Source organism: Globicephala melas, chromosome 11 (assembly GCF_963455315.2).
Source record: "Globicephala melas chromosome 11, mGloMel1.2, whole genome shotgun sequence".
Lineage (NCBI taxonomy): Eukaryota > Metazoa > Chordata > Mammalia > Artiodactyla > Delphinidae > Globicephala > Globicephala melas.
In genome coordinates, this window is record NC_083324.2 from 56,182,484 (window position 1) to 56,209,592 (window position 27,109).

General features: G+C 46.6%; 1 protein-coding gene and 1 long non-coding RNA gene across 3 annotated transcripts; one reads left to right on the forward strand and one right to left on the reverse strand.

Moving 5' to 3' along the window:
• Positions 1-12,367: 12,367 nt before the first annotated feature.
• Positions 12,368-17,618, reverse strand: LOC132598114 (uncharacterized). Its single transcript, XR_009565819.1, has 2 exons — positions 17,171-17,618; positions 12,368-12,441 (listed from the first exon to the last, which is right to left on the reverse strand). It is a non-coding gene; the product is annotated as an uncharacterized lncRNA (long non-coding RNA).
• Positions 15,955-22,497, forward strand: EOMES (eomesodermin). Of its 2 annotated transcripts, none has more exons than XM_030830010.2 (6): positions 15,955-17,241; positions 18,231-18,385; positions 19,028-19,149; positions 19,567-19,725; positions 19,817-19,878; positions 20,634-22,497. In XM_030830010.2, exons 1-6 carry the CDS (start codon positions 16,367-16,369, stop codon positions 21,370-21,372), a joined length of 2,112 nt encoding a protein of 703 aa, XP_030685870.1. In that variant the 5' UTR covers positions 15,955-16,366; the 3' UTR covers positions 21,373-22,497. The 2 variants fall into 2 exon arrangements, with proteins under 2 accessions (XP_030685870.1, XP_030685871.1); XM_030830011.2 differs by having other exon boundaries at positions 20,691-22,497.
• Positions 22,498-27,109: the final 4,612 nt, after the last annotated feature.

Genomic DNA, 27,109 nt, shown 5'->3' on the forward strand with positions numbered 1-27,109 from the left:
ATGGAACAAAATTAACAAAAGACATAAACTCAAAGAATAAGCCAGCCATGCCAAAACAAAAGGGAAAATAACCCATTACTATCAACTATGGTAAGAACCATCCAGAGACAGAAAAATCTGCAACATGCTGAAAGAAGACTCTGAGAATCAATACTGGGTTGTTATAAACAAGAGCAGTAAGTCCAACTGAAGATGTTGGTTACACATCTGGAAACTCTCTCCAGACCCGAGAGCACAGCTGGCCCCAGGGGAAGACCAAAGCATCTCAGATGGCACCCTCTTAGGAAGCAACAGGGAGCTAAGGTGTATAAAATGAAGGCTTCAGAGGGTCTAAGGAATAACTGCCTGAGGTATGGGTCAACGTACATCACATTCAACCAGGAGGCTTTCATAAAAAGGCACAACCCCAGAAATTCTGATTCAGTCGGTGCTGAGTAGGAAAGGACACAGCAATGCCAAACGTTATCTATTACAGCACTAACTATAACAGCAAATGTCTGGAAACAGCCTAAATGATCATCACTGGGGAAATGGATAAATAACCATGGTGCACTTGTGTAATACTCTTGCAACTGACCAAAAAAATGAGGAACTCTTTATGTACTGCTATGAAATAATTTCCAACATATATTGTTAAGAGGAAAAGAAAAGCATAATGTAGAAGAGTGCTGTAATATGCTACCACTGGAAAAATTAAATTATAAATATGCCTCAATTTGAATAAAATATCTCTAGAAGCATTCATATAGAAACTGATATTATTGGTTGTATCTGGGAAGAGGGACTGAATGGCTGGGAAAAAAAGAAGAAAGATTTCTCTTTTTTTTGTTTTTGTTATTGTTTTTGTTTTTAACATCTTTATTGGAGTATAATTGCTTTACAAGGGTGTGTTAGTTTCTGCTGTATAACAAAGTGAATCAGCTATACATATACATATATCCCCATATCTCCTCCCTCTTGCGTCTCCCTCTCACCCTTCCTATCCCACCCCTCTAGGTGGTCACAAAGCACCAAGCTGATCTCCCTGTGCTATGTGGCTGCTTCCCACTAGCTATCTATTTTACATTTGGGAGTGTATATATGTCCATGCCACTCTTTGTCCCAGCTTACCACTTTGTCCCAACTTACCCTTCTCCCTACCCTTGTCCTCAAGTCCATTCTCTATGTCTGCATCTTTAATCCTGTCCTGCCCCTAGGTTCTTCAGAACCATTTTTTTTTTTAAGAATCCATGTATATGCGTTAGCATATTGCAGCTCTATTTACAATAGCCAGGACATGAAAGCAACCTAAGTGTCCATTGACAGATGATTTTTATTCTTCAATTTTAAACCACATGAAGGTATTACTTATTCTAAAAATAAATGTGCCTTAGAAAAATAAAAAAGAAAGAGGAAAGAAGGACAGAAGGAAGGAGAGAGGGAAGGAGAGGGAAAGAGGAAAGAAGATCAGGTTATAGGAAAATAGCACCTGCAAAGTTTTCCTGAAAAAAAAATTCTGTATAATAACAGAATCCAGTCATGCAAAAGAGATTAGATATGTAGAGGGCGGTGCACAAAGGACTAGTAGGAAGCTCAAGATCCATTTAATTATAAATAATGGCAAATCATTACAGCAATTGCAATTATAAAGCAAATTTAAATGTTCATTTTTTAAGAGAAAACAACATAATGTCAAACTTACAAAAATATAGAATAGGTATAATATAGATATAATGGAGTGGTACCTAAACCTCAAAGCCTGCTGTCAAAAATTCAAAGGTGGGAGCCAATGACTGCTCCTGTTCATTCACCCAGTCATGCTCTACGTATCCCCCATCTGCTATGTCAGAGACCACGTGCTAGAAACTGCGGATAAGCAGTGAATAAACATCCTGATACTTCCATTTTAGCTAGTTCTCCTGTTTCACAATAGTTTATGGATGTTGTTTTATCTCTTAGGCTGGGGGAAGAAAAGCCTAGGTATATTATTTAAAGCCATAAAAATAATCATTAAGGACAAGCATTTTCTGAATTACTAATAAAATATGGGGAAGGAGAAAGAAAGACAAAAAATATATATAGTATATATCACACACAGCAAAAGAAGAAAATGAAAAGGGCATCAAGGAAGAAGTAAAATCATAACCTAAGATGGCAGAATCAAGGCCAAACATAAAACATGACTATATTACTATGTAAAATAGATTGCTATATTATATAATTATACTATTTGGTGTAACTCTCTGCTAAAACATTTGAAATTTTAAGAATTAAATAGGTCTATAAAAATAGAAGAAAAAAATGAAAAAGCTTGAAAAGAGTATTTCCAAAGCCCTATTCATTTCAGGGATAAATTCTTATTAAACTGACACTTGTAGTTAAGTTGTTTCATAGAGAATAAAACCAAGTCCCCAAATTATTTTTATAAAGTTAGCATACCATTGCAATCAAAACCTAACACAGACAACACAGACCAAATTTCCTTTTAAGTACTGATGCAAAACTTTCAGATAACAGATTAGCATGAAGAGCCTAGCAATGCACTGTGGGTATAAAATATGACCACGGTCAGTTTACTCCAGGAATGCAAGTGTGTTGGCTATTGGAAAATCTGTTAGTAAAATTCACCATAATGATGGATTACATGGAGGAAAATATACTAATCACCATAGAAACCAGGGTTGCCAGGGACCAAGGGCTGGGAAAGAAAACTGACTACAGAGAAACACTTGGGAACTTTGGGTGGTGAAAATGTTCTAATACATCTGATTCTGGTATTAGTTACACAAGCACATACATTTGTTATAACTTATCAGCTGCATACTGCTAAAATGGGTGAATTTTTACTGTATGTAAAGTAAACCTTAACAAGCTTGATTTTCAAAATAATTCTTTTGAATCAACATGATATTTCAGATTTGAAAAAAAAATGGGACATTATCTCAGATAAAATAAGAATCAATGGCAAATTTCTTAATTTGTATATAGCCACAAAATACATGCACAAATATGTACTTATAAAAACATATTCAAATGTATCCTAAATTCCTATATTTGTTATATCTATTCAAAATTTAGCATCAGGCTGGATGATTTAGCATAAGAAGCATTCCCGCTAAAGTCAGGTATAACACACGATTATTCAACTATTTTTAACTATTTATTTATTATTAAACTATGCTTTAGTTATTTTAACTATTATTTAACATTTGCTCTGAGTGACAGCTCAATATCCAAAAGTTAAACTATTGGAAAAGAGGAGGAAAATAATCATGTCCAAGGGAACAATGCAGAAAAACAAAAGATAATCAAATACAAAGCTACTCAAAGGAATTCAGAAAGTAGTTAATAACATGATTTATTAAAAAAATCAATAGCTTTACTATAACAAATAAGATCCAGTTAGAAAATGTGACAAAAGTTTCCCTTTACAACAGGAATAACAATATAAATACATAATGATAAATTTATCAAGAAAGTTATAGGCCTACAAAACATACAGCTATACTGAGAGAAGTGTTGAGTAATGTTAGAGACCCATATATTAATTTTAGAAAGAAAGTTTATGTTGTAAATATATCACTTTTTTCCTTAAAAGTCTAAATTCAGTGCAATTCTGATCAAAATTCTCAATTTCATCTAGAAAAATAAAATAAGATAATAGTCAAGAAAGTGCTTTAAAAGAAAAGTAGAAATCATAAAAATCCTAGAAGAGAACATAGGCAAAACATTCTTTGACAGAAATTGTAGCACTATCTTCTTGGATTGGTCTCCTAAGGCAAAAGAAAAAAGAGCAAAAATAAACAAATGGGACCTAATTAAACTTAAGAGCTTTTGCACAGCAAAGGAAACCATCAGTAAAATGAAAAGACAACCTACAAAATGGGAGAAAATATTTGCAAATAATGCAACAAATAAGGGGATAATACCCCAAATATACAAAAAACTCATACAACTCAGTATCTAAAAAACGAACAACCTGATTAAAAATGCACAGAAGATTTGACTAGATATTTCTCCAAGGAAGACATACAGATGGTCAACAGGCACATGAAAAGATGCTCAACATTGCTAATTATTAGAGAATGCAACTAAAAACCAAAATGAGATATCACCTCACACCTGACAGAATGCCTATCATGAAAAAGTCTACAAATAACAAATGTTGGTGAGGATGTGGAGAAAAGGGAGCCCTTGTACACTGTTTGTGGGAATGTAAATTGAAGCAGCCACTGTGGAAATCAGTATGGAAGTTCCTCAAAAAACTATAAATAGAGCTACCATATGATCCAGCAATTCCACTCCTGGGCATATACCCAGAAAAAAAAAAAAAAACTAATTCTAAAAGATACATGCACCCCAATGTTCATAGCAGTGTTATTTACAATAGCTGAGATACAAAAGCAACCCAAGTGCCCATCAACAGACAAATAGACTAAGAAGATGTGATACATATAATCTATATATATATAATATTCTAATATATAGTCTATATATATAATATATATAATATAATCTCTATATAATATTCCATTATATATAATGGAATATTACTTAGCCATAAAAAAGAATGAAATACTGCCATTTGCTGCAACATGGATAGACCTATAAAATACTATGCTCAGTGAAATAAATGAAACAAAGACAAATACAGTATGGTATCACTTATATGTGGAATCTAAAAAGATGATACAAATGAATGTATATGCAAAACAGAAACAGACTCACAGACATAGAAAACAAACTTGTGGTTACCAAATGGGAGAGAGAAAGGGGAAGGGACAAATTAGGAGTATGAAATTAATAGATACAAACTACCATATATAAAATAAATAAGCAACAGGGATATACTGCATAGCACAGGGAATTATACCCAGCATCTTGCAATAACCTATACTGGAGTATCATCTGCAAAAATACTAAATCACTAGGCCGTGCAACTGAAATTAACACAATATTGTAAAGAAAATATACTTCAACTTAAAAAACCATATCAAGGGGGAAAAGGATTTCCATATATATATAGAAAAATTTTATATGTATATATATCAGTGGAAAATCTACTGGTATTTACTGGTTTTTATCAGTGGAGAATTTACTGGTATCAGCTAGAAAATTTCAACCTAGGCAATTGCTAGAAAATCATAAATATATAAGGTGAAACGTAAGCAAGGGGTTCCTTCTGGCCTTCTGAGTATACCCCAATGCCTGTGTGCTTTGCCAACCCTCTGACCTATGGGTGTTTAACAATTTGCAGAGGAAATATACGCATTCATAAACATTCAGTGCTTAAATACTAGACTACAGAACAATCAATGTATGCTAAGGCATAGCATCTCTTTGTCTCCTTTTCATCTTTCCTCCCTTCTTTAACCTGATATCCCTTCCCTTAATGCTCCTAACCATTGACACAAGTAAGTCTTAAGAGTATAAATTGCATGATTAAATAGCCCAAGATTTTAAAATGTTACTAGCTTTGTTTAAAAATGTATAGTCTGATCTCTATGAATTGTTCAACAATGTTCATACCAGCAATATCCATAATAACCCAAAACAGTGGAAAGAACCCAAATGTCTCCAGCAGTAGAATGAAGAAATTATATATTCACACATTGGAATATTACACTGCTAGGAGAATGCACAAATGCAATTACACGTATCAACATGAGCAAATATCCCGAGCAAGTTGAATGAAAGAAACCAGACGCAAAGACCACACTGTAAGATTCCATTTACACAAAACTCAAAACTCAAGAAGGCTAATCGATGGTGATAGAAGTCAAAATGGTGGTCAACTCTTGAACTTGGGAGGCTTCTGGAGTTCAAGCAACACTGGATTTCTTAGCATGGATGCTAGTTATACAAGTATGTTCACTTTGGAAAAACATACTGAGCCTGAAAAACACAGATATCATTTTTTTATAGTTCTTTTAATGGTTGATATGAATGCTCTCAGCCATATAATACTGTTTTATCACGTTATTTTTTTTACTCCCCCCCCAAACAGTTACAAAACTGAGGTCCAACTGAAATGGACATCTCAGCCTACCACCTAGTTGAGCTCTCCAATCCTTCCTCTCCTCTCTCACCTCAGGCCCTTCATTTTAACCTTTCTGAGAGTTGACTCAACTGGACATTTTCTCAGCTTTATGTGGTGACTGAGCACAAAGTGGGTTTATATCCAACCTCTGCAACTTAGTAATAGTCTGACTTAAAGTAGCATACATTAAGGTGCCTCAGTTTTCTCATCTGTAAAATGTTACTAATAAATAATAGTCCCTGCCTCATATGGTTGTTATGAGGGTTAAGTGAGCTAAAAGGTAAGCTGGTTGGATAGCCCAGGCTTGCATCAATTCCACCCTTTAATTTCTGGAAATCCAGATGCAACAATCAATGGGGCTTTACAATCACTCTTGTCAGATGACAGTTGTGGCATAGCTGTTACTGCCTGTTCTTACAACTTTAATTGTGTGTATGAGTGAAATATGGAAATAACACTGTCAAAATAAGCCATTCTTTCGATAAGCACAAAATAAAAATTTGAGGATCAGCCGTTTTTTTTTTCTTAGTGGCAAATAAAAAAACGGTGGGTGTTAATGGATAGCATCTTAGATTTGATGACATGTCCACATGAGGTACTTTAAGAAGTTGCTGTCAAAGCTTTCCAGCATTATTCTATTTTCAAATAATTTCCATGCATTATTAGACTTTTAAATTCTGTTGAAAACGCAATCATTTTAAACTAGATATTTTGCAGTAATCTTTAAAGCTTCCCTAGGTGTTGGGAAATTGAAAGACCGTCCGGGCGGGGCGGGGCGGGACGGGGATGGGGGAGAGTGGGCAGAGCACTGTGACCAGATGCTCAGCCATCACTTGCTTCCTCGGCTCTTAAAACGCCGTTTTTCCTTTCCCCACTGCCAAACCCAGAGCACCAACAAGCACGGGACCCGGCGCAGGGTGCTCCCGTTCATTTCTGGGCTCAAACGCCAGTTCTTCCAAAAAGAGTGCCACCAACCCCCAAACCCATAAGCCCAGTAGTTCTCTAACTTTTCTCATATTGGAATCATCCGGAGATCTTTCACTGATACTGATACCTGGGTCTCACTCAGAAATTGATTTGTTCCGTGGTGCCACCTGGGCACGGGGATTTTTAAGAACTCCCCAGGTGATTCTGCCAAGATTGGGGACCATATTCTCTGATAATCTCTTAACTGCTGACTTGGTGCTGTTTGTATCTTCCACCAGCTCCCTGGGACATGGAAGCTTTTTCTTGTCAACCTCGTCCAGTCCCTCACCCAGCGTCCCGCCCCTGCTTTGAGCTGAGCCTCATAAGAGACCTCGAAGGAGAAGCGCAGGGAGCTTCGGCCTCTTCAACAGTCGCCATTGAGTTTAAAGGGTATTTAGGAAGTAATTCAGATCGCGTCACTCGTTGGGTCTTTGGTAACACGCATTTCTGGCCCGCATCTGCGCAACTTCATCCGCCCCTGGCAGCCAAGCCAAGCGGGATGTTATTGGGGCTGACTGTCCCCTCCAGGTCCTCCGCTTTGATCAGCAAAGGCGCCGTCTAACAGATCGCTCTCCCGCACAGGAACCCCCGGAGCACCGGGTCCGAGCACAGGGTCCGGGAGCTTGTTTACCCGTTTCTGGGGTCTCAGGTGACAAATAGTGGGAGTGTCTCAAAGAAAGGAAAACTCCCACAGCGAGGCCGGGGCGGGGTTCCGCGCATGTGGAGCGAGGGGGAGCTGCGCCTCCCGCGGCGCAAACCTCCCCTCCTGCCGTGCGCTTCCGGGGGCGCAGACCCGCGGGCGGCCTCCCAGGGGACCGCGACTGCCAGGAGAGGCCCCCACGCCCACCCAGCGCCCGCGGCATTTAGCTACGCGTTTCCCGCCAATTGTGCCCCCGGGTTGTGCTGAGCTAGCAAAACCCCGACTTCTCCAGGAACTAAGTTAAAGATGTATTTTAAGTTAAAAAAGCAAAGTGTTGAATAGTGTATATAAAAGAGTGCGGATGGGTGGGGACAGACAAGGGGAAATTCAGGTACATATCTATTGGCTGGTGCAAACACATAATAAGCCCCGGAAATACACACAAGAAATTAACCGTGGTTACCAAAAGGCCGAGGCGCCAGACGTTGCAATCGAGCGGCTTTTTGAGTTTTTTTTAAGCCTTCTGCAGATGTGTTTTAAAATATACATTGATTTTATATATTATATACTGTAGGGTGTTGTACATAACATTCTATTGTTGTCAAAGATATTATATTTTATTATATATAACACACTACATTATATGATACACATACACATTTATCTCGGATTGGTGGAGTCAAAGAAGTCCAGCTTAGCCTCTGCCTTCGAGGCTGACCTAACACACAGGGAGAAAGGTTCGTGGCGTGAAAAGGCAAAGAGGGAAGACGGGGGAATTATATGGGACCGACCCCCAATATCTTTTTATTCCAAACAAAGGGACCAAGGGGAACTGAGGCGCTCCACCGCCCGAGTGCAACCCGGAGTGCCTCTGGAGTTCGAAGCCGGCCGCGGGGCAAAAACCGGGAACCCCCGCTCGGGGACCCCCTCCTGTCCCAGGAGCAGACGTCTGGGTTCCAACCTCTGCCTGGAATCGACATTTTTTGCTCAGGACGCCTGCCGGGCCGTGGGTGGGGGCGACCGTGCACGGTGATGCTGGCGTTCATCGGGAGCGCGGAGCCCTTGGAGACTCCCTGGAGGCGGAGTTGGCTGCTCCGCGGGCGCCGCGCGTCCCCGAGCTGCGCGTCGCGGGGTTCGGGCGGCCGCAGAAGCCCCGCTCGCAGCGGAGGGCCTGACCCACCGGGCAGTCTCTCTTCCCGACCCGGGCGGGATTCAGAGGCTTCGAGCGTCTGCCGGGGAGACGAGAAGGGCCCCGACGTCCCCCAAATCCCAGCCCGGGCCCAGGTGGGACCAGCGGCCCGAGCAGCTGGGGATGCGAAGAGAAGAGGAAATGGGCGGGCAGGGGGTCGAGAACTGGCCGTTGCTTCCGCGCCTCCCCTTCAGCCCATTGCCCCTCGATAAAAGCTCGAGGCCGGGAGACCCCAGTTTTCTATTCAAGGTTTCAGAGTTCCAGGGAAAGAGGCGATCTCCCCAGCTTCCCGGTATGCCCGGACCTGCTGTTCACAAGTTGCACACCCTCAGGCAAGTTTAATTTGCCTCTCCCAGCCTCGGTTTTCTTATCTGTAAAATGGGGATGATAAAAGTACCTACGTCTGTGAGGTGGTAGTGCTGGTTTACATGGGGTATTATTGTGTGCCCAGGGCTTGACCCAGCCCTAGCTTGCAGAGAGCGGTGCACCCCTGCTATGGTTACCCCAAGCAAGAAGGACCGACTCGAACCCAGGATTGGGATTTAGGCTGGAGCTATGGGGCCCAGCTTCCTCCAAAGAGATTCATTCTTAAGGTCCAGCGGCCACAGATGGGCACCGAACGCCGTCCACTCGCTTCCTCCGAAGTCACGCGGGGTCTGCATTCTAACATCCACCTCGGAGCCTTCCCCCTCAAAGAAACCCCGCACCCCGCCCCATTCACACGTACTTAACCCCTCCACTGGGAGTCCTGCAGCTCAGACCTCCTGGATTCAAATTCCCGGGCTACCATTTTTAGCTCTGTGCCTTTAGACAAGGGCCTTCACCTCTCCAAGCATCACTTTACTCTCCTGTAAAATGGGATGATAACATTCTAGGGTGCTAAGTTTAAAAGGTCGTACGGGTAAAGCAGAGAGTCTGGCCTACAGTCAGCCACTGCTTCTTTCATTGTTTTCCTCCTTTGGCTGTGGATTCGAGGACCAACTCTATGCTTGAAAAGTCAGCCCCAACTGGGTGGAGAAATGATCCCAGCTGCTCTCTGCTCCCCCTAGAGACTCCTTTCCTGTGAATCCTCAGAATCTGCGCTTCCAAGGGCCCCCCCCCCACCCCGGACCTGCCGAGCAGTTAAGTCTCCCAGGTCGACCTGGGCTTGGGAGCCTCCTCCATGCCGCCCCGCTCGGTTGATCTTGCCCAGCCCTGTCCTCTCAACTTGAGGTCGAAGACGGCGTCCTTTTCGGGGACTCCCAGTTCGGGGTGCCCCGCGGGCAGCTTCCGACTATTAACTTAACTCCTTCCTCCTCGGGCGTTTAACCAAGTAGGTGGAGAACAAAACCTGAGCTAAATACCCTATTTTCTTTCTCTGGCTAGTAATCAGCCGGAACGGCAAAATCCCGGCGGGGGTCGGGCGGGCGGGAAGCCTGGGAAAAACAGATGCTAATGGGGGCCCGGGGCGGGCGGAAGACGCACCGGGGTCGGGCGCCCGCCACCTCCTTTTGAAGTGCGCCTCCCCGGCAGCGCTCCCGGGCCTCGCTGGGCTTCCCCCGCTTTTGGGGAAACTGAGAGGAGCTGCTAGAACGAGTGGGGACTCTCCTCTCAGGTTCTGATTCACTCCCGCTTTCTACCTCTTGTTCACTTTGCCCTTGACCGGTTTGCTCCTGGCCTACTCCCCCATCAGACTGGGAATTTCTGGAGGAGAAAGACTAAGGTTCCTGAGCCCTCATTTAGTCCAGTGTCCAGGGCAAAAAAGTGAGCTCAGCATAATTGTGATTGGAGTGATAGGAAAGACTGCAGACTTTCCTGTGTGCTGGGTGCTGTGTTAACTGCTTTCCATTCTGTATGTGGTCACGACATGTGGAAATTGGGGACAGACACGTTTAGGAACTTGCTGAGACCCACCAAGCTAGTGAAAAAGGTGCAGCCACAAACGAAGATGATTCTGCATACAACTTTCGGCTTTTCTCTTAGGGATCTGAAAAGACAGGTTTAAGGAATGATCTCTTTGGTTTCTGTTTCCTGTCGACCTTCCTTCCCTCCTCCTTCCCTCTCACTCTCCTTCCTTGGTTATCTTAAGGGCTTAACACGTTCTTCTGAGAACTCCCCAACCCAGACTTCCCCTCTCCCCCTTTCTCACCTCGGGCCTGGATGGGAGATTCCAGCTGCCCATGTCACCTGAAGCTCTGGTCAACAGGATTTGATTCTGCCCACCTATTGTGTAGACATCCTGCCACACCTGCATCATAGAGGTGCCTTCTGTTGAAACATTAATTTCCATTGATTCTGCTGACTCTGTTAGTGATGTGCAAGTGATTTCAGGATAATATTTCTCAGTGGCTACATGGTGGTTGTTCCCATCAACAGCTGTCCTGCAATTCTGGCATTCACTTTTCTGTTTTCCTGTGGAAGAATGTCCACATTAACATGCATACAGAAAGCCTTGTAATAATGTAAGAGCTCTGGATTAAGAAAGGTCTAAAGAAAAAGATTTAAAAGATCTTTTAAGAATCTAAAAAAGGTGAAAATGCCGGGTCCATTAGTTTAGGAAGATCTGTGTTTTCTTTTTCTTTTAGAAAAAAAAACCTTTCACTTTCATCTCCATGGTTATAAAGCCTGAGCCCTGACACTGTCCTTGGGCTATTTTGTCTGTTCTAGTCTGAAGATTTAGTAACCCCTTTCTTTCAATTAAGAGATGAGCACCTACTAAGAGTCAGGCCTTTCGAGGTACGAAAGTAAGCAAGACAGGGAAAGCCCTATATAACTCATATTTTAGTGTAGCAATGATTAGCCAAACATTCCCCTACTTTATTTTTGAGAGTATTTCACTTTATTTTGCCTCATGTAGCCTTTCTTGTTATTTATGTGGATCTGTAACTTCCATAAATATGATGATGATGATGATAGAACAGCAGTTAAATCCAGGAATTCATTTGCAGTTTAAAAAATACTTACACAAAGAAGATTCTTGATCCAATGTTTAAGATAACATATTTTTTGTAATAAGCAACTTTTGGTATGTTTAATTAACTTTCATTCCCCAACCCCCACCTCCTCATATTTTAACAGTGAACTACACCTGCACTTAGCAATCAAAATACATAGATTGATAGCTGAAGATAATAGTTTAAATTGGTCGTTTTGTTTGAAAAATACAGTGGGTTTAATATAACCCTTTGCCTCACTCATTTGTGGACACATGTGTGGATTTCTTTTAAAGCAAGTGATCAGTCTATTTCAGGGTCACGGTGATTTCAAATTCTTATAAAAAGTGAAACTGTTGGTGGGACTATCTTGCTGTTCTCAGCACAATCAACACTACTTGTCCTGGCCAATGGACACTTTCTTTAAAAATATTATCTCACAGGACATTTTCTTAAAAAAAAAAATCTGAACATGAACAACCTTACCGTGATGGAAGCCCCCTCCCCCTTCAGAAAGCCTAGTGGAGGTGGGAATCTGGCCATCAGAGAACAAAGGGCCAAAGAGTGAACCCGCGATGGCGAAATAAAATGTAACATCAACAAAGAAAAGGCCATAGATAAATAGTAAAAGGACCAACTCACCACAAAAATCCCATTGACGTTTGCCCAGAGTCCAGGCGAAGCGCTGGTGACCGGTTAACGTTGGAATGTTTTCCTAGGGTTAAAAGGAGAACCGGCAGCAAATCTGCTCAGAATTTACAAAGTGTTTGAATAACACTGACAGTGTTTTGATAACACATTTTTTGTGGGGGTGAAAATAATAGAATTTATTGGGACATTTATATGGGCCCCCTTGGTTGTGGTAGGGAGGGGAAGTAAACCATTTCTCACTGCACTCATTTATAACTCACCCCTGTAATTTATTCATACATTTGTATGTATCTGTTATGTAATACCGTCTTACAGCCAAATGCTTCTCAGTTTTGCCTTTAAAAGCTGAATGCACTGATATTGGTTACCTTTAATGGGGAGAAAGGGGTGAAGAGGTGCTCTGGCCAGGTTGGCAATAAATTTGTGTTATCAGTTTAAGACAGTAGAATGAAGCTGGTATTATTGCTCAAGACAATACAGCATAAGACCTTTAAGGCTCACACACAGGCGTAACCTTGGCTTCCTTGTAGCTTTCAAAGGGTCCTGCTCCCTCCAGTCTCAGGCTGAATGGTGCAAGATTTGAGTTAATCCAGCCAGCACTTGGGTCTGGGGTTCCAAGCGTTCTCCACGTTTCCTCCCTAGTGTTGATGTTTTTGTTCAATGTATTCCCATACACTGTCAGTTGAGCCACATAAAACCAGGCACCTTTCAATAAATGTTTCATTTGGATTTCATGAAGCTTGAGGTGTAATTGAAATCAAACAGGAAACAGGCTGCAAGGCTGTGCTATTTGCCCACCCAGTCTAAGGAGGGTGCTGCCTGACTTGTTCACTGAAGCCACTGCTTTAGCTTTCTTTTCTGTTCCTGTTTCTGGAAAAGAGTGATTACATTTTAAAGTGCGACTAGGACGTGCAAAAATAATTTTTATGCCTCTTTCCCTGGTTATCAGTAAAACTGAGCCAGCAAAAGGAAAGCCCATTTCAAGTAGGAAATCAGTCACAGATTTGTTCACCTATAACTCTCCAGGCATTTAGACTAATATATTCCATATGTAATAATAATGTAATTAATACAGAAGAACCATTAAAGGAGATTTCTTTATCTCTACGCAGTCAGAAAAAAATCATCTTTAGTTGAAACAGTGCTTTTCATTATGTTCAAAAGTAATTTGTAATATATATCTATAAATGTAATATAAATTATGGGTATATTTTCCATGTTCCAAATATCCGGGCCCCAGAGCGGTTTTGTAGAGCCCGAATTTTTATTCTCTTTGAACTTCTCTTTGTTTCTCCACCTGTAAAATGTGTTCAACTTTGGGCAAAAGGATAGCTATATTGGGGAGGTGGGGAGATATAAACTGCAATTTCCCGCCTCAAGAATCAACACTAATCCTAATTACACATACCTTGTATATATTTCATAATTAGGTAGCACTCAAATGAACAAACGCGTTTTCAAGAGCTTGCTCTGTGGCTGGAATAAAATCAAGCCTTTCTGATGTGGCGCAGGGGACAGCTGGCTCGCGTTATTTGCGCCAGAGTGGGTCGGAGCGATGCCTGTTGCCTGCAGTGGCGCTTTGCCACGCGCAGAGCTTCCCTGGCCTCCTCGAAAGCAATTCGGGACACCGAGGCCCGCTGTCTCGCTGAGGTCAGGCGCAAAACTGCGATCTAACCCCAGCCAATCTGTCTCCAAAAACGTGAGATCTGATCTCCTTCCTACTTTTTCCTCAAACATCCTGCAGCTCAGGTCAAGGCTAATGTGGAAGAGCCCTGAGTGGTAACAAGATCCCCTAGCCCGGGCTCCCCCGCCAAGCTGCCCTTTCTTTCCTTGCTCTTGATCTTGTGAGTCCTGCTCACAGAACCTCCACGTTGAATATCTTGAAGTCTTGAAAAGCACAGAGTACTTGAGAAATGCAATTCTCCAAGACTTCCCTGAGTCAAAAGAAATCTAAAGCCGACGAGGTGGGAGTGGACGGTGGGGTGATCAGAGCAGAGAGCCAAGCCGAACCCGAACTAAACTGGTGGGACGACACGGGAGAAGTGCTAGGCTGAGCGCGCTGCGTGCCAGCGTTCCAGGAATCTGCTCCTGGGCTGCTGTGCCTGGACCTGCGAGGACCCCACCCGGGCCACTCGCCTAACTTGCTCTCTCCCCCGCCTGGCTGGGCCTTGACCCTGAAAACCTTCGCGCGCTCCCTGTTTCCACTACCGCGAAGACCTGGTAACCGCGTCCGAGTGCATTAAGAGCCGCTTCACTCTAACTCAGACGTGCCAGTATCGATGCTGCTGTGGTTTGAACCTAGGTTGGAAAGCTTCGAGCCGTTCTGCACCGGCGTGTGCGCGCTCAACGAATCCCGCGACCGCCTCGTGTTGCGGGTGAAGAGTTTCCCGTGTGATCGCGTTCGGTTTGGGGAAGCAGGGTCCCGACCTCTCAGCCGGAAAACGCGCTCCCGGAGCGATTACAAGCCGCGTCTGTAATTGCTTATTAACAGCAAATGTTCAGGCTTCTTACCCGCAACGAAACGTGCGGGTATTAATAAACAATACAATAGGACGGCATCATCTTGCTCTGCTGTCTGCAAAAACGCAGTGGAGAAACAGGCAGCTGCGGCAAAAGGGCTTAATTCCATATCAAACTGATTATTTCACTAATTATTCCACCTTCTGTGTTGCGCTGCAGAGGAGAGGCACAGGGAATCTTAACCGCGAGGCTGCTTTGTTTCTCGGTGTCAGGCCCAACTGAAGATGGGAGGGTGTGGGATCCGAGATTCAGGGAAACTGAGCGTGGATTTTAAATTGTGGGGAGTAAAAGTGATTGCCTCCTGAAAGCAGGCGTGATGGCATGGGGATGAGAGTGTTCCCAGTATCCCACCCCACCGGGGCTTCTGATTCATAAGCTGACGGCTTCTGTCCTCAAGGACTGCAGTGTGCTCTCGCCACCCCTGGAATCCCAAAAGCCCAACGCCGGGTTCCTCTCCACAAACACTTCCCACTGAGTAAAAGGGTGGGGCCGAACAAAAAGTGGTTCCTGCTTGTCGAAGGCCAGAGAGTCCTCTCCAATCGGGAAGAAAGTGTGCCTGAAGTTACAGCCCCCGACGAGGGAAGAGACTTCCTTGGGCCTCTCTCCAGGTCGTCCCAGATCCCCACCCTCAGAGACCGGTGCCTCCCTGCAGGCTGTCAGCTTGCAGAACATTTCTGCCTCCGGCCTCTAGAACCTGCTCCCGCCCTCGCATCCCCCGGCTCAGAGCGCTGTGATGACCCTGCTACGGAGACCTCAAACCCTGTTCCACTAAATTCCAGCGAAATACAGACACCAGGATTGATTCTCACAGCAGGACTGAGTCTCAAAAAAAAAAAAAAAGAAAAAAAAAAAAAGAAAAGAAAAAGAAAGAAAGAAAAAGAAATAAAATCAAGCTAAAGGAAAAGAAAGTCGCAGGCTACTCGATCCAATTAGTAAATGCCTAATTGAATTACTGTCACCTCCACCAGCCAATAGGAGGGTCCCGAGGCTGTGGGGCCGCGAAGCCCCTCCCTGGCCTCACATATATAAAGCAGCCAATGACAGCCTGCAACTTTCCAAGTGGTCAACTTGACCGATAGTTTTTCAGTCGAGAAAGGCAGAAAGGCTAGTAGCGCTGGTGGGTGGATGGGGAGAGAGAGCTAAGACCTCTTCTTCCCGTGTGTGCGGGGGAGGAGGGTGGAGGTGCAGAGAGGCAAAAGAGACGCGGAAGGAAAAGGAGAGGGCTTCTCGGTCAGTTTTCGCCTCTTGCCTTCAAATTCAGTGCCCTTTCCTTGTGGAAAGGGCGCTGGGTTCGGGACGCGCGAGTGCGCGCCTTAGCGGTCCGCGTGTCGCCAGGTGGGTAACCCGGCAAAGGAGGAAGGGGAAGTTACCTTCCCCTCGGAAGAGGGCGCTGGCTCCCTCATCCTGCCTTTATAATCAGGCCGCGGCCGGAGAGGAAGCAGCCAGCTGCCGTCTGCGCTCTGCAAAGCATGCAGTTAGGGGAGCAGCTCTTGGTGAGCTCGGTGAACCTGCCTGGCGCGCACTTCTACCCGCTGGAGGGGGCGCGAGGCGGTGGCGGCGGGAGCGCCGGCCACCTCCCGGGAGCGGCCCCCTCGCCTCAGAGGCTGGACATAGACAAAGCGCCCAAGAAGTTCTCGGGCAGCCTCTCGTGTGAGGCAGGGAGCGGGGAGCCCGCAACCGCCGGTGCGGGGGCCCCCGCGGCCATGCTCAGTGACGCCGACGCCGGGGACGCCTTTGCCGGCACCGCGGCCGTGGCCAAGCCGGGGCCCCCGGACGGCCGCAAGGGCTCCCCCTGCGGGGAGGAGGAGCTGCCCTCAGCCGCCGCCGCCGCTGCCGCAGCCGCGGCCGCCGCCGCCAGCGCGCGCTACTCCATGGACAGCCTGAGCTCGGAGCGCTACTACCTCCAGTCCCCCGGGCCTCAGGGCTCCGAGCTGGCCGCGCCCTGCTCGCTGTTCCCGTACCAGGCGGCTGCCGGGGCGCCCCACGGATCTGTGTACCCGGCTCCCAACGGGGCGCGCTACCCCTACGGCTCCATGCTGCCCCCCGGCGGCTTCCCCGCGGCCGTGTGCCCACCCGGCAGGGCGCAGTTCGGCCCGGGAGCAGGCGCGAGCGGCGGCGCGGGAGGCAGCGGCGGGGGAGGCGGCCCGGGCGCCTATCAGTACGGCCAGGGGGCTCCGCTCTACGGGCCGTACTCCGGGGCAGCAGCCGCGGGTTCCTGCGGAGGACTGGGGGGCCTGGGGGTTCCCGGCTCCGGCTTCCGCGCCCACGTCTACCTGTGCAACCGGCCTCTGTGGCTCAAATTCCACCGCCACCAAACCGAGATGATCATTACGAAGCAGGGCAGGTGAGCGCAGCGCGGAGGGGCCCCGAAGCGCGGGGGCAGAGAGGACCTGTGTGGTCCTGAGGGTGGCCGGGAATGGGGGACCGCCGCCCGCCCGCTCCGCTCTTGGCTGGGAGAGTGAGTTTCCGTGCGCAGCCAGTGGGGACTCCGCATCTCCAGTCCGACGTCCCTCCCGTCCGCGCACCGGCGGTTTGTGCAGGGCGCTAAGGCTACGGCTGCTTCCCCCCTTCCTTCTCGTCACCCTCACCTGGACTGACGAGGAGGAGACAGAAATGGAAACTGGGGCTTGTCCACAAAGCTGGATGTCCTAGGTACGCCCGGCCGGCGGTACGCCGGTCCCTGAAGGCGGGCGAGGAGCCGCGGATGCGGGAAGGCTCCAGGGGTGGCTACCCTCTCTGAGCACAGGACATGGGCTCCCGCAGTTTTAGGCGCCAGGGTCTCCGCGGGGCGCATCCGGGGGACGAGCGCGAGGACCAGAGCGCCGGCAACGGGGGCTGGTCCGGGTAGTAGGTTAGGCCGGACCCTCGAGTCAGACGGGGCTGGGGTCCCAGGCCTGAGAAAGTTCGGATACACATCCCACTGCGGGCAGTGGTTACTTCTGGGGAAAGTGAGGGGTGGGTGCTGGGAGAGGGACGTCCCAAGGGGACTTTTAGCCTTACCAGTAGAACTAATTTTTTTTTTACGAGAACAATTTAATGTTCTCTGGCACTTGTACATATAAAAAATAATGATTTTTAAACATCGTGGAAGAAAATAAATGAGCATCTGAAAGGGTCAAGAACTTGAGTGAGTGGTGCAGAAGGGCGGGGATTGGGGCAAATTATTTCAGAAAAGAGATGTTCCGAGAGTTGCCAACTCAAGAATATTTTACGTAGTGAGGGCCACTTTTCTACCGGTATTCTGTTCGTCTGTAGACTTCTAAATGTCGTCTAAGCGTGGGCCTGTGCCCGGGCGTTCTGATTTAAATCTCCTGGTTCTATTCCCTTGCACAGACGCATGTTTCCTTTCTTGAGTTTCAACATAAACGGACTCAATCCCACCGCCCACTACAACGTGTTCGTAGAAGTGGTGCTGGCGGACCCCAACCACTGGCGCTTCCAGGGGGGCAAATGGGTGACCTGCGGAAAAGCCGACAATAACATGCAGGGTGAGGAGAGAAAGGGCCTGGGCAGGGTGGATCGGAGGGAGCCCCCGACTCAAGACACCACACATTTAAATCTCACATCCCTCCCTCCACATCCGGGGCCTGGAAGTGTTAGGAGTTTCTTTGTGTTGATTGTTTGATTAAGGGAGAGAATTGCTAAGTCAGACTTCTTGCCTACTAGTATATAGAATTTTAACCATGACCCTACTCTAGCTCTTCCCTCCACATCCCTACCTTTGAGAAAGGAATTGCTGTAAACTCTCCAGGTGGCAAGGGCATCTGGCATTCTAATCTTCACTTGAGAAGAGGCCTCCCCAAGGTTGAGTTCACCATAAAAATCCAACCACGTTCCATCAGATCTTGCCTGTCTAGCTTCAGAAGCCCCCAGGTTAACCTTCAAGAGGCATCGCCTACTGGTTCCATTTTTACCTTGTCCAAGGAAGGCTGAAAGCACAGGGGCCCTGGGAGGGGAATCAGTAGAGTCTAGTTGGTCTCCACTGGCCTTCTTAAACTGCTAATGATGGGAGACATGTTCTAAATCTAGCTCTTAAATCTTGCCCATAGGTAGTAAATACCCCTCCCCTACCTCCATTTGCAAACAGCCCTTTATGCTTGGGCTTTGTGTTTTGTTTCACTTTCTCTTAGGCAACAAAATGTATGTTCACCCAGAGTCTCCTAATACTGGTTCCCACTGGATGAGACAGGAGATTTCCTTTGGGAAATTAAAACTCACCAATAACAAAGGCGCAAATAACAACAACACCCAGGTAGGGTGACAAAGGAGGTGGTGTCTTCTGGCTGTGAATCTCTTTTCTAATGAGTTTCCATACTCTTCATTGTATTTGTAATATTTGCAGGTACCTGTTGCTTGCCTCTTTCTGGTCTTTTTTTTTTTTTGACCTTTCTCATTTTTATTTATTTATTATCTTTCCTACTGGATTTCAGTAACAGTGAGTTAACTGTTAGGAGCAGAAATACTGAAAACTTTTGGCGACTTAGGAAACCAAGAGGCAAGAGTGTTTATTTAAACACACATACCCAGCTATGTTTTAAGTTTCAAAAATGGCAATAGAAAGTTAGCTGTTGCTGGGGAGCAAGCAGGAGTGGCATTCCAAAATACAGAATTTGTCAAAATCGACTTTACTTTTTCGATTTGGCAGCTCTTTTCTCTGTACCATTTGCAGATGATAGTCTTACAGTCTTTACACAAGTACCAACCACGACTGCACATCGTTGAAGTCACAGAAGATGGCGTGGAGGACTTGAACGAGCCCTCCAAGACTCAGACCTTCATCTTCTCAGAAACGCAGTTCATTGCAGTGACTGCCTACCAAAACACCGATGTGAGTGCCCCATGGTCCCCAAGAATCCCTGAAGCTCAGTCCAGCGTGAGACAGAAAACACTCAATGACTGTTTTTTTCTCCCTTGTCTAGATAACTCAACTAAAGATTGATCACAACCCCTTTGCAAAAGGCTTCAGGGACAACTATGACTCGTAAGTGCACCTTTATTTTTCCTCGCCTGGTCATCTTTGAACAAGACATATCGAATCAGACACTTTCTTGAGACCATATTCTAGGAAGAGCTTTCACGGTTGGGATTTTTGCCTATTTTTATTTTTGCATATTTTTGGCCTTGACTAATCTTGCTTTAGAATTTTCACAGAAGGGTTTTGTTCATTTCTAAAGAAATGTTAAGGGATTAAAAATGAGGAGTTTTTTTTTTAACATTTGAGTGGAGATCTGAAATTTTCATAATCTGCATTTATATGCCTTCCTTTCCATTTGATCCCAGTTTTTTTATTCTCTCAGGAGCAGGGATTATTATTCCCTCTCATTTTTTTACATAAGAAAAACCTGACACTAAGAGGATGTCATTTTCACAACATCAAACAGCAAGGCCCCACAGATGCCTTTTAAATCTGGGATTTCTACCCACCATGGCCAGCATTCCTTCCCTACCACTGAAGGGAGAGTTGCTCCAAGTTATTCCAAGTTCTAGGACTTGCAAAGATGGATTTTCTACAGTTTAAATGCTTAATGCCTGGGAGGAAGCTTTTTCTTTCGGGGTGGGAAATTTGGCCGCAATGAGCGAAGTCCAGCTAAAATGGGCAAGTGCATCCCTACTATCTCCACCCCTCCACTCAACAGATCAGCACTCCTGCTCTAGAGCCTTCTTCATTTCTGGGAGGTAGATTGTTTGGGGACAACATTAGGGGTTTTTTTTTAAGTGTTTCTCTTTATATTGTAGCATGTACACCGCTTCCGAAAATGACAGGTTAACTCCATCTCCCACGGATTCTCCTAGATCCCATCAGATTGTCCCTGGAGGTCGGTACGGCATTCAGTCCTTCTTCCCGGAGCCCTTTGTCAACACTTTACCTCAAGCCCGATATTATAATGGCGAGAGAACCGTGCCACAGACCAACGGCCTCCTTTCACCCCAACAGAGCGAAGAGGTGGCCAACCCTCCCCAGCGATGGCTTGTCACACCTGTCCAGCAACCTGGGACCAACAAACTAGACATCGGTTCCTATGAGTCTGAATATACTTCCAGCACCTTGCTCCCATATGGTATTAAATCCTTGCCCCTCCAGACATCCCATGCCCTGGGGTATTACCCCGACCCCACCTTCCCTGCAATGGCAGGGTGGGGAGGTAGAGGTTCTTATCAAAGGAAGATGGCAGCTGGACTCCCATGGACCTCCAGAACAAGCCCCCCTGTGTTCTCTGAAGATCAGCTCTCCAAGGAGAAAGTCAAAGAAGAAATTAGCTCTTCTTGGATAGAGACACCCCCGTCCATCAAGTCTCTTGACTCCAATGATTCAGGGGTGTACACCAGTGCTTGTAAGCGAAGGCGGCTGTCTCCTAGCTCCTCTAGCAATGAAAATTCTCCCTCCATAAAGTGCGAGGATATCAATGCTGAAGAGTACAGTAAAGACGCCTCAAAAGGCATGGGGGGGTATTATGCTTTTTACACGACTCCCTAAAGAGTTATTTTAACCTCGTCAAAATGAGCTAACTTTTTGCCGATGGACTTGGTGGTGTTTTTTTGTTGTCTTCTTTGTCTAGGTTGCCAAAAAGACGTTTGCCTTCCACCCTGATGCATCCCGTTTTGTGCAATTCTCTAAAAGAAGGTGCCAAAGCTTTTTGATTGCTTCAGGTAACTGAAACAAGCCTAGCATTTTTTTCTTTTTTAATAAAATTAATGGAGGACTTTCAAGTGTTTTTAAATTTGAAGGTGATTCAAAGTTATGGATTTATTTATTGGAGACACTAGACATTCAAAGAACTGGGCTGTGAAGATTGAGTGCCTAGTGCCATCAAAGGTGTTGAAAGTTTTGGTTCTCATTTTTATTTGTAAATCTGTAGGCAAATAGAAGCCCAGAGTGGTAAGATGTTTTGCTTCTGGAATAGAAGGGTGGGACTTAACCTTCAACAAGGGACTTTTGCTGTTAACTTTCTGCTAGGGACAAAAGATCTTAGGCCTGGGAGGCAAGAACTTTGTGAAGGTGCTGGTTTGACCTGACTTTGATTCTTCCCAGGCTTTTGAAGCAAGCCATGTTTGCCCTAGTCCAGTATCGCCTCATGTACTAGGCCTCTGCTGTGTGCCTGGGTGGCTTGTAGGACTTAGGAGACAGCAAGGGAGGGGGGCACCAGAAAACAAACAAAAACGGAGAATTTTAAAGTGTACAGTTGTGTGCTTAGATACACTGTAGAATAATGTGGAAAATACTGTACAAATAGTCTATGTAGGTATACGAGATTATGTAAAATTGGTGCTTTGGCTTTTTAAAGAATTTGCAATTCACCGGACCACAGCTGCAGGAGCAGGGGAAGTTTCGTCATCCCCACAACATATGGGAATATTCTGTTTACTTCTTAGTTAAGAATGTATTCAGCTACTGTACTAACTTGAAACGTGCTAAGGAAAACCCCCATGTCATCCTCTTCCTCCGCCACCCCCACTTCCCAACTTGGTAATGTGAGGAAACAGAAACCTGACGCCCCAGCTCCTATAGGCTTTCTAGAGACCTTGGATTTTTATGTACAGTCATAGTCATTTTTAATAAATGTGGTTCATTAAGGGAACAGGCATAGCCCTGTCTTCTGTACTATGGGTCTTCATCTTTGTTTCAAAAATCTTAGTTTGCTTCTTCCTCCACCCTCCTCCAGCAGGAACCCTGTCCCACCAACCCACTCCCCCCGCCCACCACTAGAATCTCTAAGTGGACAGTGTCTTCGTTGAGGGGGTGGGGATGCTCTTGTTTATCTTTTTTCCTTGTAGATGAATGGGGTTATTTCCTCACCGCACTGGGAAGTCTGGACAATGGGGATTGGAGCTGGGGAGGGGGGAGGAGGGTTGCTGCTGAGATGCAAGATTGCCCACAGCAGGCTTGATACGGGCCTAGGAAACCTCCACCCCCAGCCCTTGGCGTCCGGGCCTCTCCTGGACCTCCTTGGGGTCTCCCATCCCCGGATCCACATGGGCTCCCTGGGCACCCTCGCGGCCCTCTGGGCGCCCACGAGTTCCGGATCCCTGATGCCAAGCGGGAGCGGGCCGCCCCCACCCCCGCTGCCACCTGCGGCTTCCTTCTTCCCGGAGCCCCGGGCGCCGCCGCGGGGGCAGCTGCGGTCCGGGCCGCTGGGGATGCGGCGGGAGCGCAACGCAGCTCTGCGAGCAGCGGCCGGGGAACCGGTTGCCTAGCTTTTAGCTCCACTTTTTCGGCTCTCAATCCGCGGGAGGGGCCTGGGCCCTCGGAAGAGTTAAACCAAGGAGTGCGGCGAAGGGCCCTTTGTCCCCCTGCCAGACATCCCGCCGCGCTTATCTGCAGACGGCTTCTGGCCCGGCTTGCAATCCTTTCCAGCCCCCTCCCGACGCTCCCGGGGTAAAGGTCTGGCCGGGAGTGTCATTCTGCTAACTGCGTGGCGCGGAAATGCAGCTGCTAAGAGGATTAGTTCTGGGAGGCGAGCGATCGGCCCGGCCCTCCTCCCCTTCTGCGCCCAATTAAGGCCGCCGAGAGCTCGCACCTCGCTTCTCTGCGGTTTCCAGTTCCCACCGCCCTTCCCGGTTCCGAGTCCTTCTCGCGCCGCCTGTGACCTTGGGGTCTCGGACTCTAGCCCCGCGTCTCCGACGATGCCTGTTGAAAACGCTTTGCCCAAACCGCCCCGAATTTTACTGGAGCTGGAAGCGAAAGCCTTGAAATTTGGTTAATGTGTGTTTATTGTAGATGACGGACTCAGACTGGGAGAGGAGGACTAGGACACCCCTAACCCGGTCTGCGCGCCCCCCGCCCCAACCCCAAGGAACCCGAGCGTATTGGGAGATGCGATGGAATTTCGAAAGGTGTTCTCCTTTTCTGCCCTCTAGAAAGACTGCAAATGCTAATCACCTCCGGGATAAAGCAGACACTGGCCCCAGTCTATTTCCAGTCCTGTATATTTTTGCACCGTACAGTAAAAAGAACTTGGTACTTGTGAAAAGTCCCTCACAGTGTTTAATAGAAACGTAAGTGGCTGAGTGGCCCCAATTAACACCTTGTGATAAGGCATTCCTAAGATGGAGTGTCAGACACCAAATTGTGAAGAGATGTATCTAATTAATCCTCCTAGGATGACACCGATAAACAAGCCTCTATTTAAATAAAGATCAAGGACTCGGCGCCCCGTTTGTTTACATTCTCCACCGGAGTCCCAGCGTTTGCGCCCTCGCAGGCGGCGTTCCCTGCGCTGGGGCGCGAGGGCGGGGGCTGTCTGGGTGGGGGAGCACCGGCTAGGGGGGGTCGTTGGTTCGCCTCCGTTCTAGCCCCAAACAGAAATATGCAATTAGACAAATTGCAACGAAAGAGGAAAAAGAAGTGCAAGAAGGACACGACTCTAACTTGGAAATACTATTGTCATTTTCCACGCGTGTCCTTTACATCGCCACTTTTTGGTTGTCCGAGTTTTTAAAAGGAAGGCAAACAAAACAGCCTTCTACTCGTAGCCCCAGGAAGTCTTTTCTGCTTTGGGGAGAACTCGGAGCGGGACCTTCCCCGCTCCCCACTCGGCCTCGGCGCGAGTTCGCTCCTCGCTGCCCCGGGATTCCTCCTCCAGGGTGCTGAAGCCCAGAAGCGCTGGGGTGCGGGGTAGCTATCCTGGGGGGTGGGGTGGGGAGCCATCCACTGGGAAAGGCAAGAAGAATCTGGAAAGAAATAGGGGAAGAGGGGAAGAGGGGAAGGTGCAGCCAAACTCTCAGTCTGTAAACCAGGGCCGAGGCTTGGAGCCCGCTCGGAGTTTGCGACAACGCACATCCCCACTCCTCAAAGGGGAGTTTCAAGGCTCCAGATCAGCTTTTGGTCCAGGCTCCTTCCTTTCCAGCCGCCTCTGATTAACTTTCAACTTGGGGGTAAAGGCAGACTCACGGTCCTCCCTTTCCTCTGCAGGCTCTTCCTTCTTTCTGAACCAAACAAGGTGGGGGTGGTGGATACGATGCCCGTTTTCTTTTTGTTGTTGTTTATTCTTTTGTTCTTGTTGTTGTTTTTAATTCTGCAGGTATTATGCAAACGCTCCGAAATAAAAAAAATTCCCTCCTGCCCCTAATCAAAATTGAGCCTCCAGTGAGGACAAAAATTAAAATCACTCATTTTCCACTGGCCTGGACGCTTCCCCTTCCCCGCTCGCGCCACGATGTCCCCCCGCCCAGCTGCCAGCCGGCTCCTAGAGTTTGGCTTTTCACCGCGCGGAGATTTCGGCATCATCGGGAGGCACTTTTAAAAGGCAATTTGCAAAACTCTGTTGGTGGGCCTGATCAAGTCCCCTTATGTGAACTCCCCATCTCTCGGATTTAAGCTTTCGAGTGCACGAATTCCGCCAGTCTAGCCGCCGGGATACTCGAACCCGCGGAATCCGTCCACCTGCGCCGGTCTTCGTCGGGGTCGGAGTCCCTCCTGCGCTTCGCGGACGCCTGGGCGCAGCGCCTGCACTTGGCGTTCTCATGAGTTCCGCCAGCCCGAACCCGCAGGAGCTGGATTTCCTTCCCCGCCCGTGAGCTGAGCGGTTGGTGGGCAGCCTGAAGCTACGACATTTTTTTTTTTTAACATGATGGGGACTCTGATCTTGGTGGTCACTGAATTTCTCCTTATTACAGCTTAAAAGAAGTAAACTTCTGGAGACCCCTCCCCCCTCTCCCCCTTTCTCCTTCGGCCCTAGGAGTCCTTTGCGTGTTGCCGAGAACGCATCGAGTCACCGAGGGAAGGATATTGCTGCGCCAGACACGGAGCAGGCCCTCGGAGCTGGTCCCTAAAGTGCGCGACTTCTGATGGACTTCTGGCCGACCCCGAAGCGCCGGATTTCTGCTTTATTTGGGGCAGCAGAATGTGAACATCCACCCCACCCCCGGCCATTTAAATTTTTCCCGTCTCCCTAAAAAGTCCTTAGCGTCCTTCTAGAAGTTCTCGCGAAGGCAGCAGGGCGCGCACAGGAACTTCTGTAACCCCAGGCTGGACCAGATTTCCTCGCACTGTTGGCGCCGCGCTCTTGGCGGTGGCTCCTGCAGCGGTTTCGAGGAAGCTGAGGGGTCCGGGCGGTGGGCAGCCTTCGCCATCTGGCGGCCGCGGCAAGTAAAGCTCTCCCAGCCGAGCAGGGCCTCGTTACAGGCGCTGCCGCTTCTGCATCCCGCATCCCACTTCCCCTTGGTTTGGGGGGAGGAGCCCGGAATTTGGGGTTGGAGGACTTTAAAGTCTAGGCCTGGGCCACTGCTAACTAGCTGCCTTGGCTCATCTGTGAATTGAGGATTCGAACGACGCCTGCCTCGCTGAATATCATCCGGGGCGAGGGAGGAGAGAATGAACTTAACTGCTTTGCAAACCGTTGAGTAGCTCCGAGTATTAGTAAGCATAATTAATTATAAATTAATTAATTAATTAATTATTAGTTAGCAATTAGTAAGCATAATTAATTATTAATTAATTAATTTTATAACATGATATGTAGTGACAAACACAAGTGCATTGCAAATGAAAGGGTTTTTTTCTGTAGGATTTTTAAATTTTTATTTAATTTTTATAGAACTATAGTTGATTTACAGTGTTGTGCTAATTTCTGCTGTACAGCAAATTGACTCAGCTATACACATATATACATTCTTTTTTAATATTTTTTTCCATTATGGTTTGTCCCAGGAGATTGGATGTAGTTCCCTGTGCTATACAGGACCTTGTTGTTTGAAAGATTTTTTTAATTAACTCAAAAATAATTACGGACAATTGCAAACATACACGAAAGTAGAGAGCAGTGAACCCCCATGTATCTGTCTTCCAGCTACACCAAAAATCAATTCACGCTACTCCTGTTTCATCCTGTAAATCCCTACCCATCCTCTCTACCACAAATCCCAGAAATCCCGTCATCTAATCCACAATTATTTCCATACATAGCCCTAAAAGATAAGGAATATATATATATATATATATATATATATATATATATATATCTCACACCTATAGAATCAACAGTAATCTCTTCATAATATGAAATATCCAGGCTTGTTTCCCTGATTGGCTCATAAGTTTTTGTTGTTCCTCTTGTTTGTTTTTTACAGTTGGTTTGTTTGAATCAGGGTCCAAAAAAGTCTCACACATCTAGTTGATTATCTTAATTCTCTTAATTTAGAAGTCTTCCCTCTTTTATTTTTCCTCGCCATTTATTGAAGAAGTCTGAGCATTTATTCTGTCTAGTTTTCCAGGT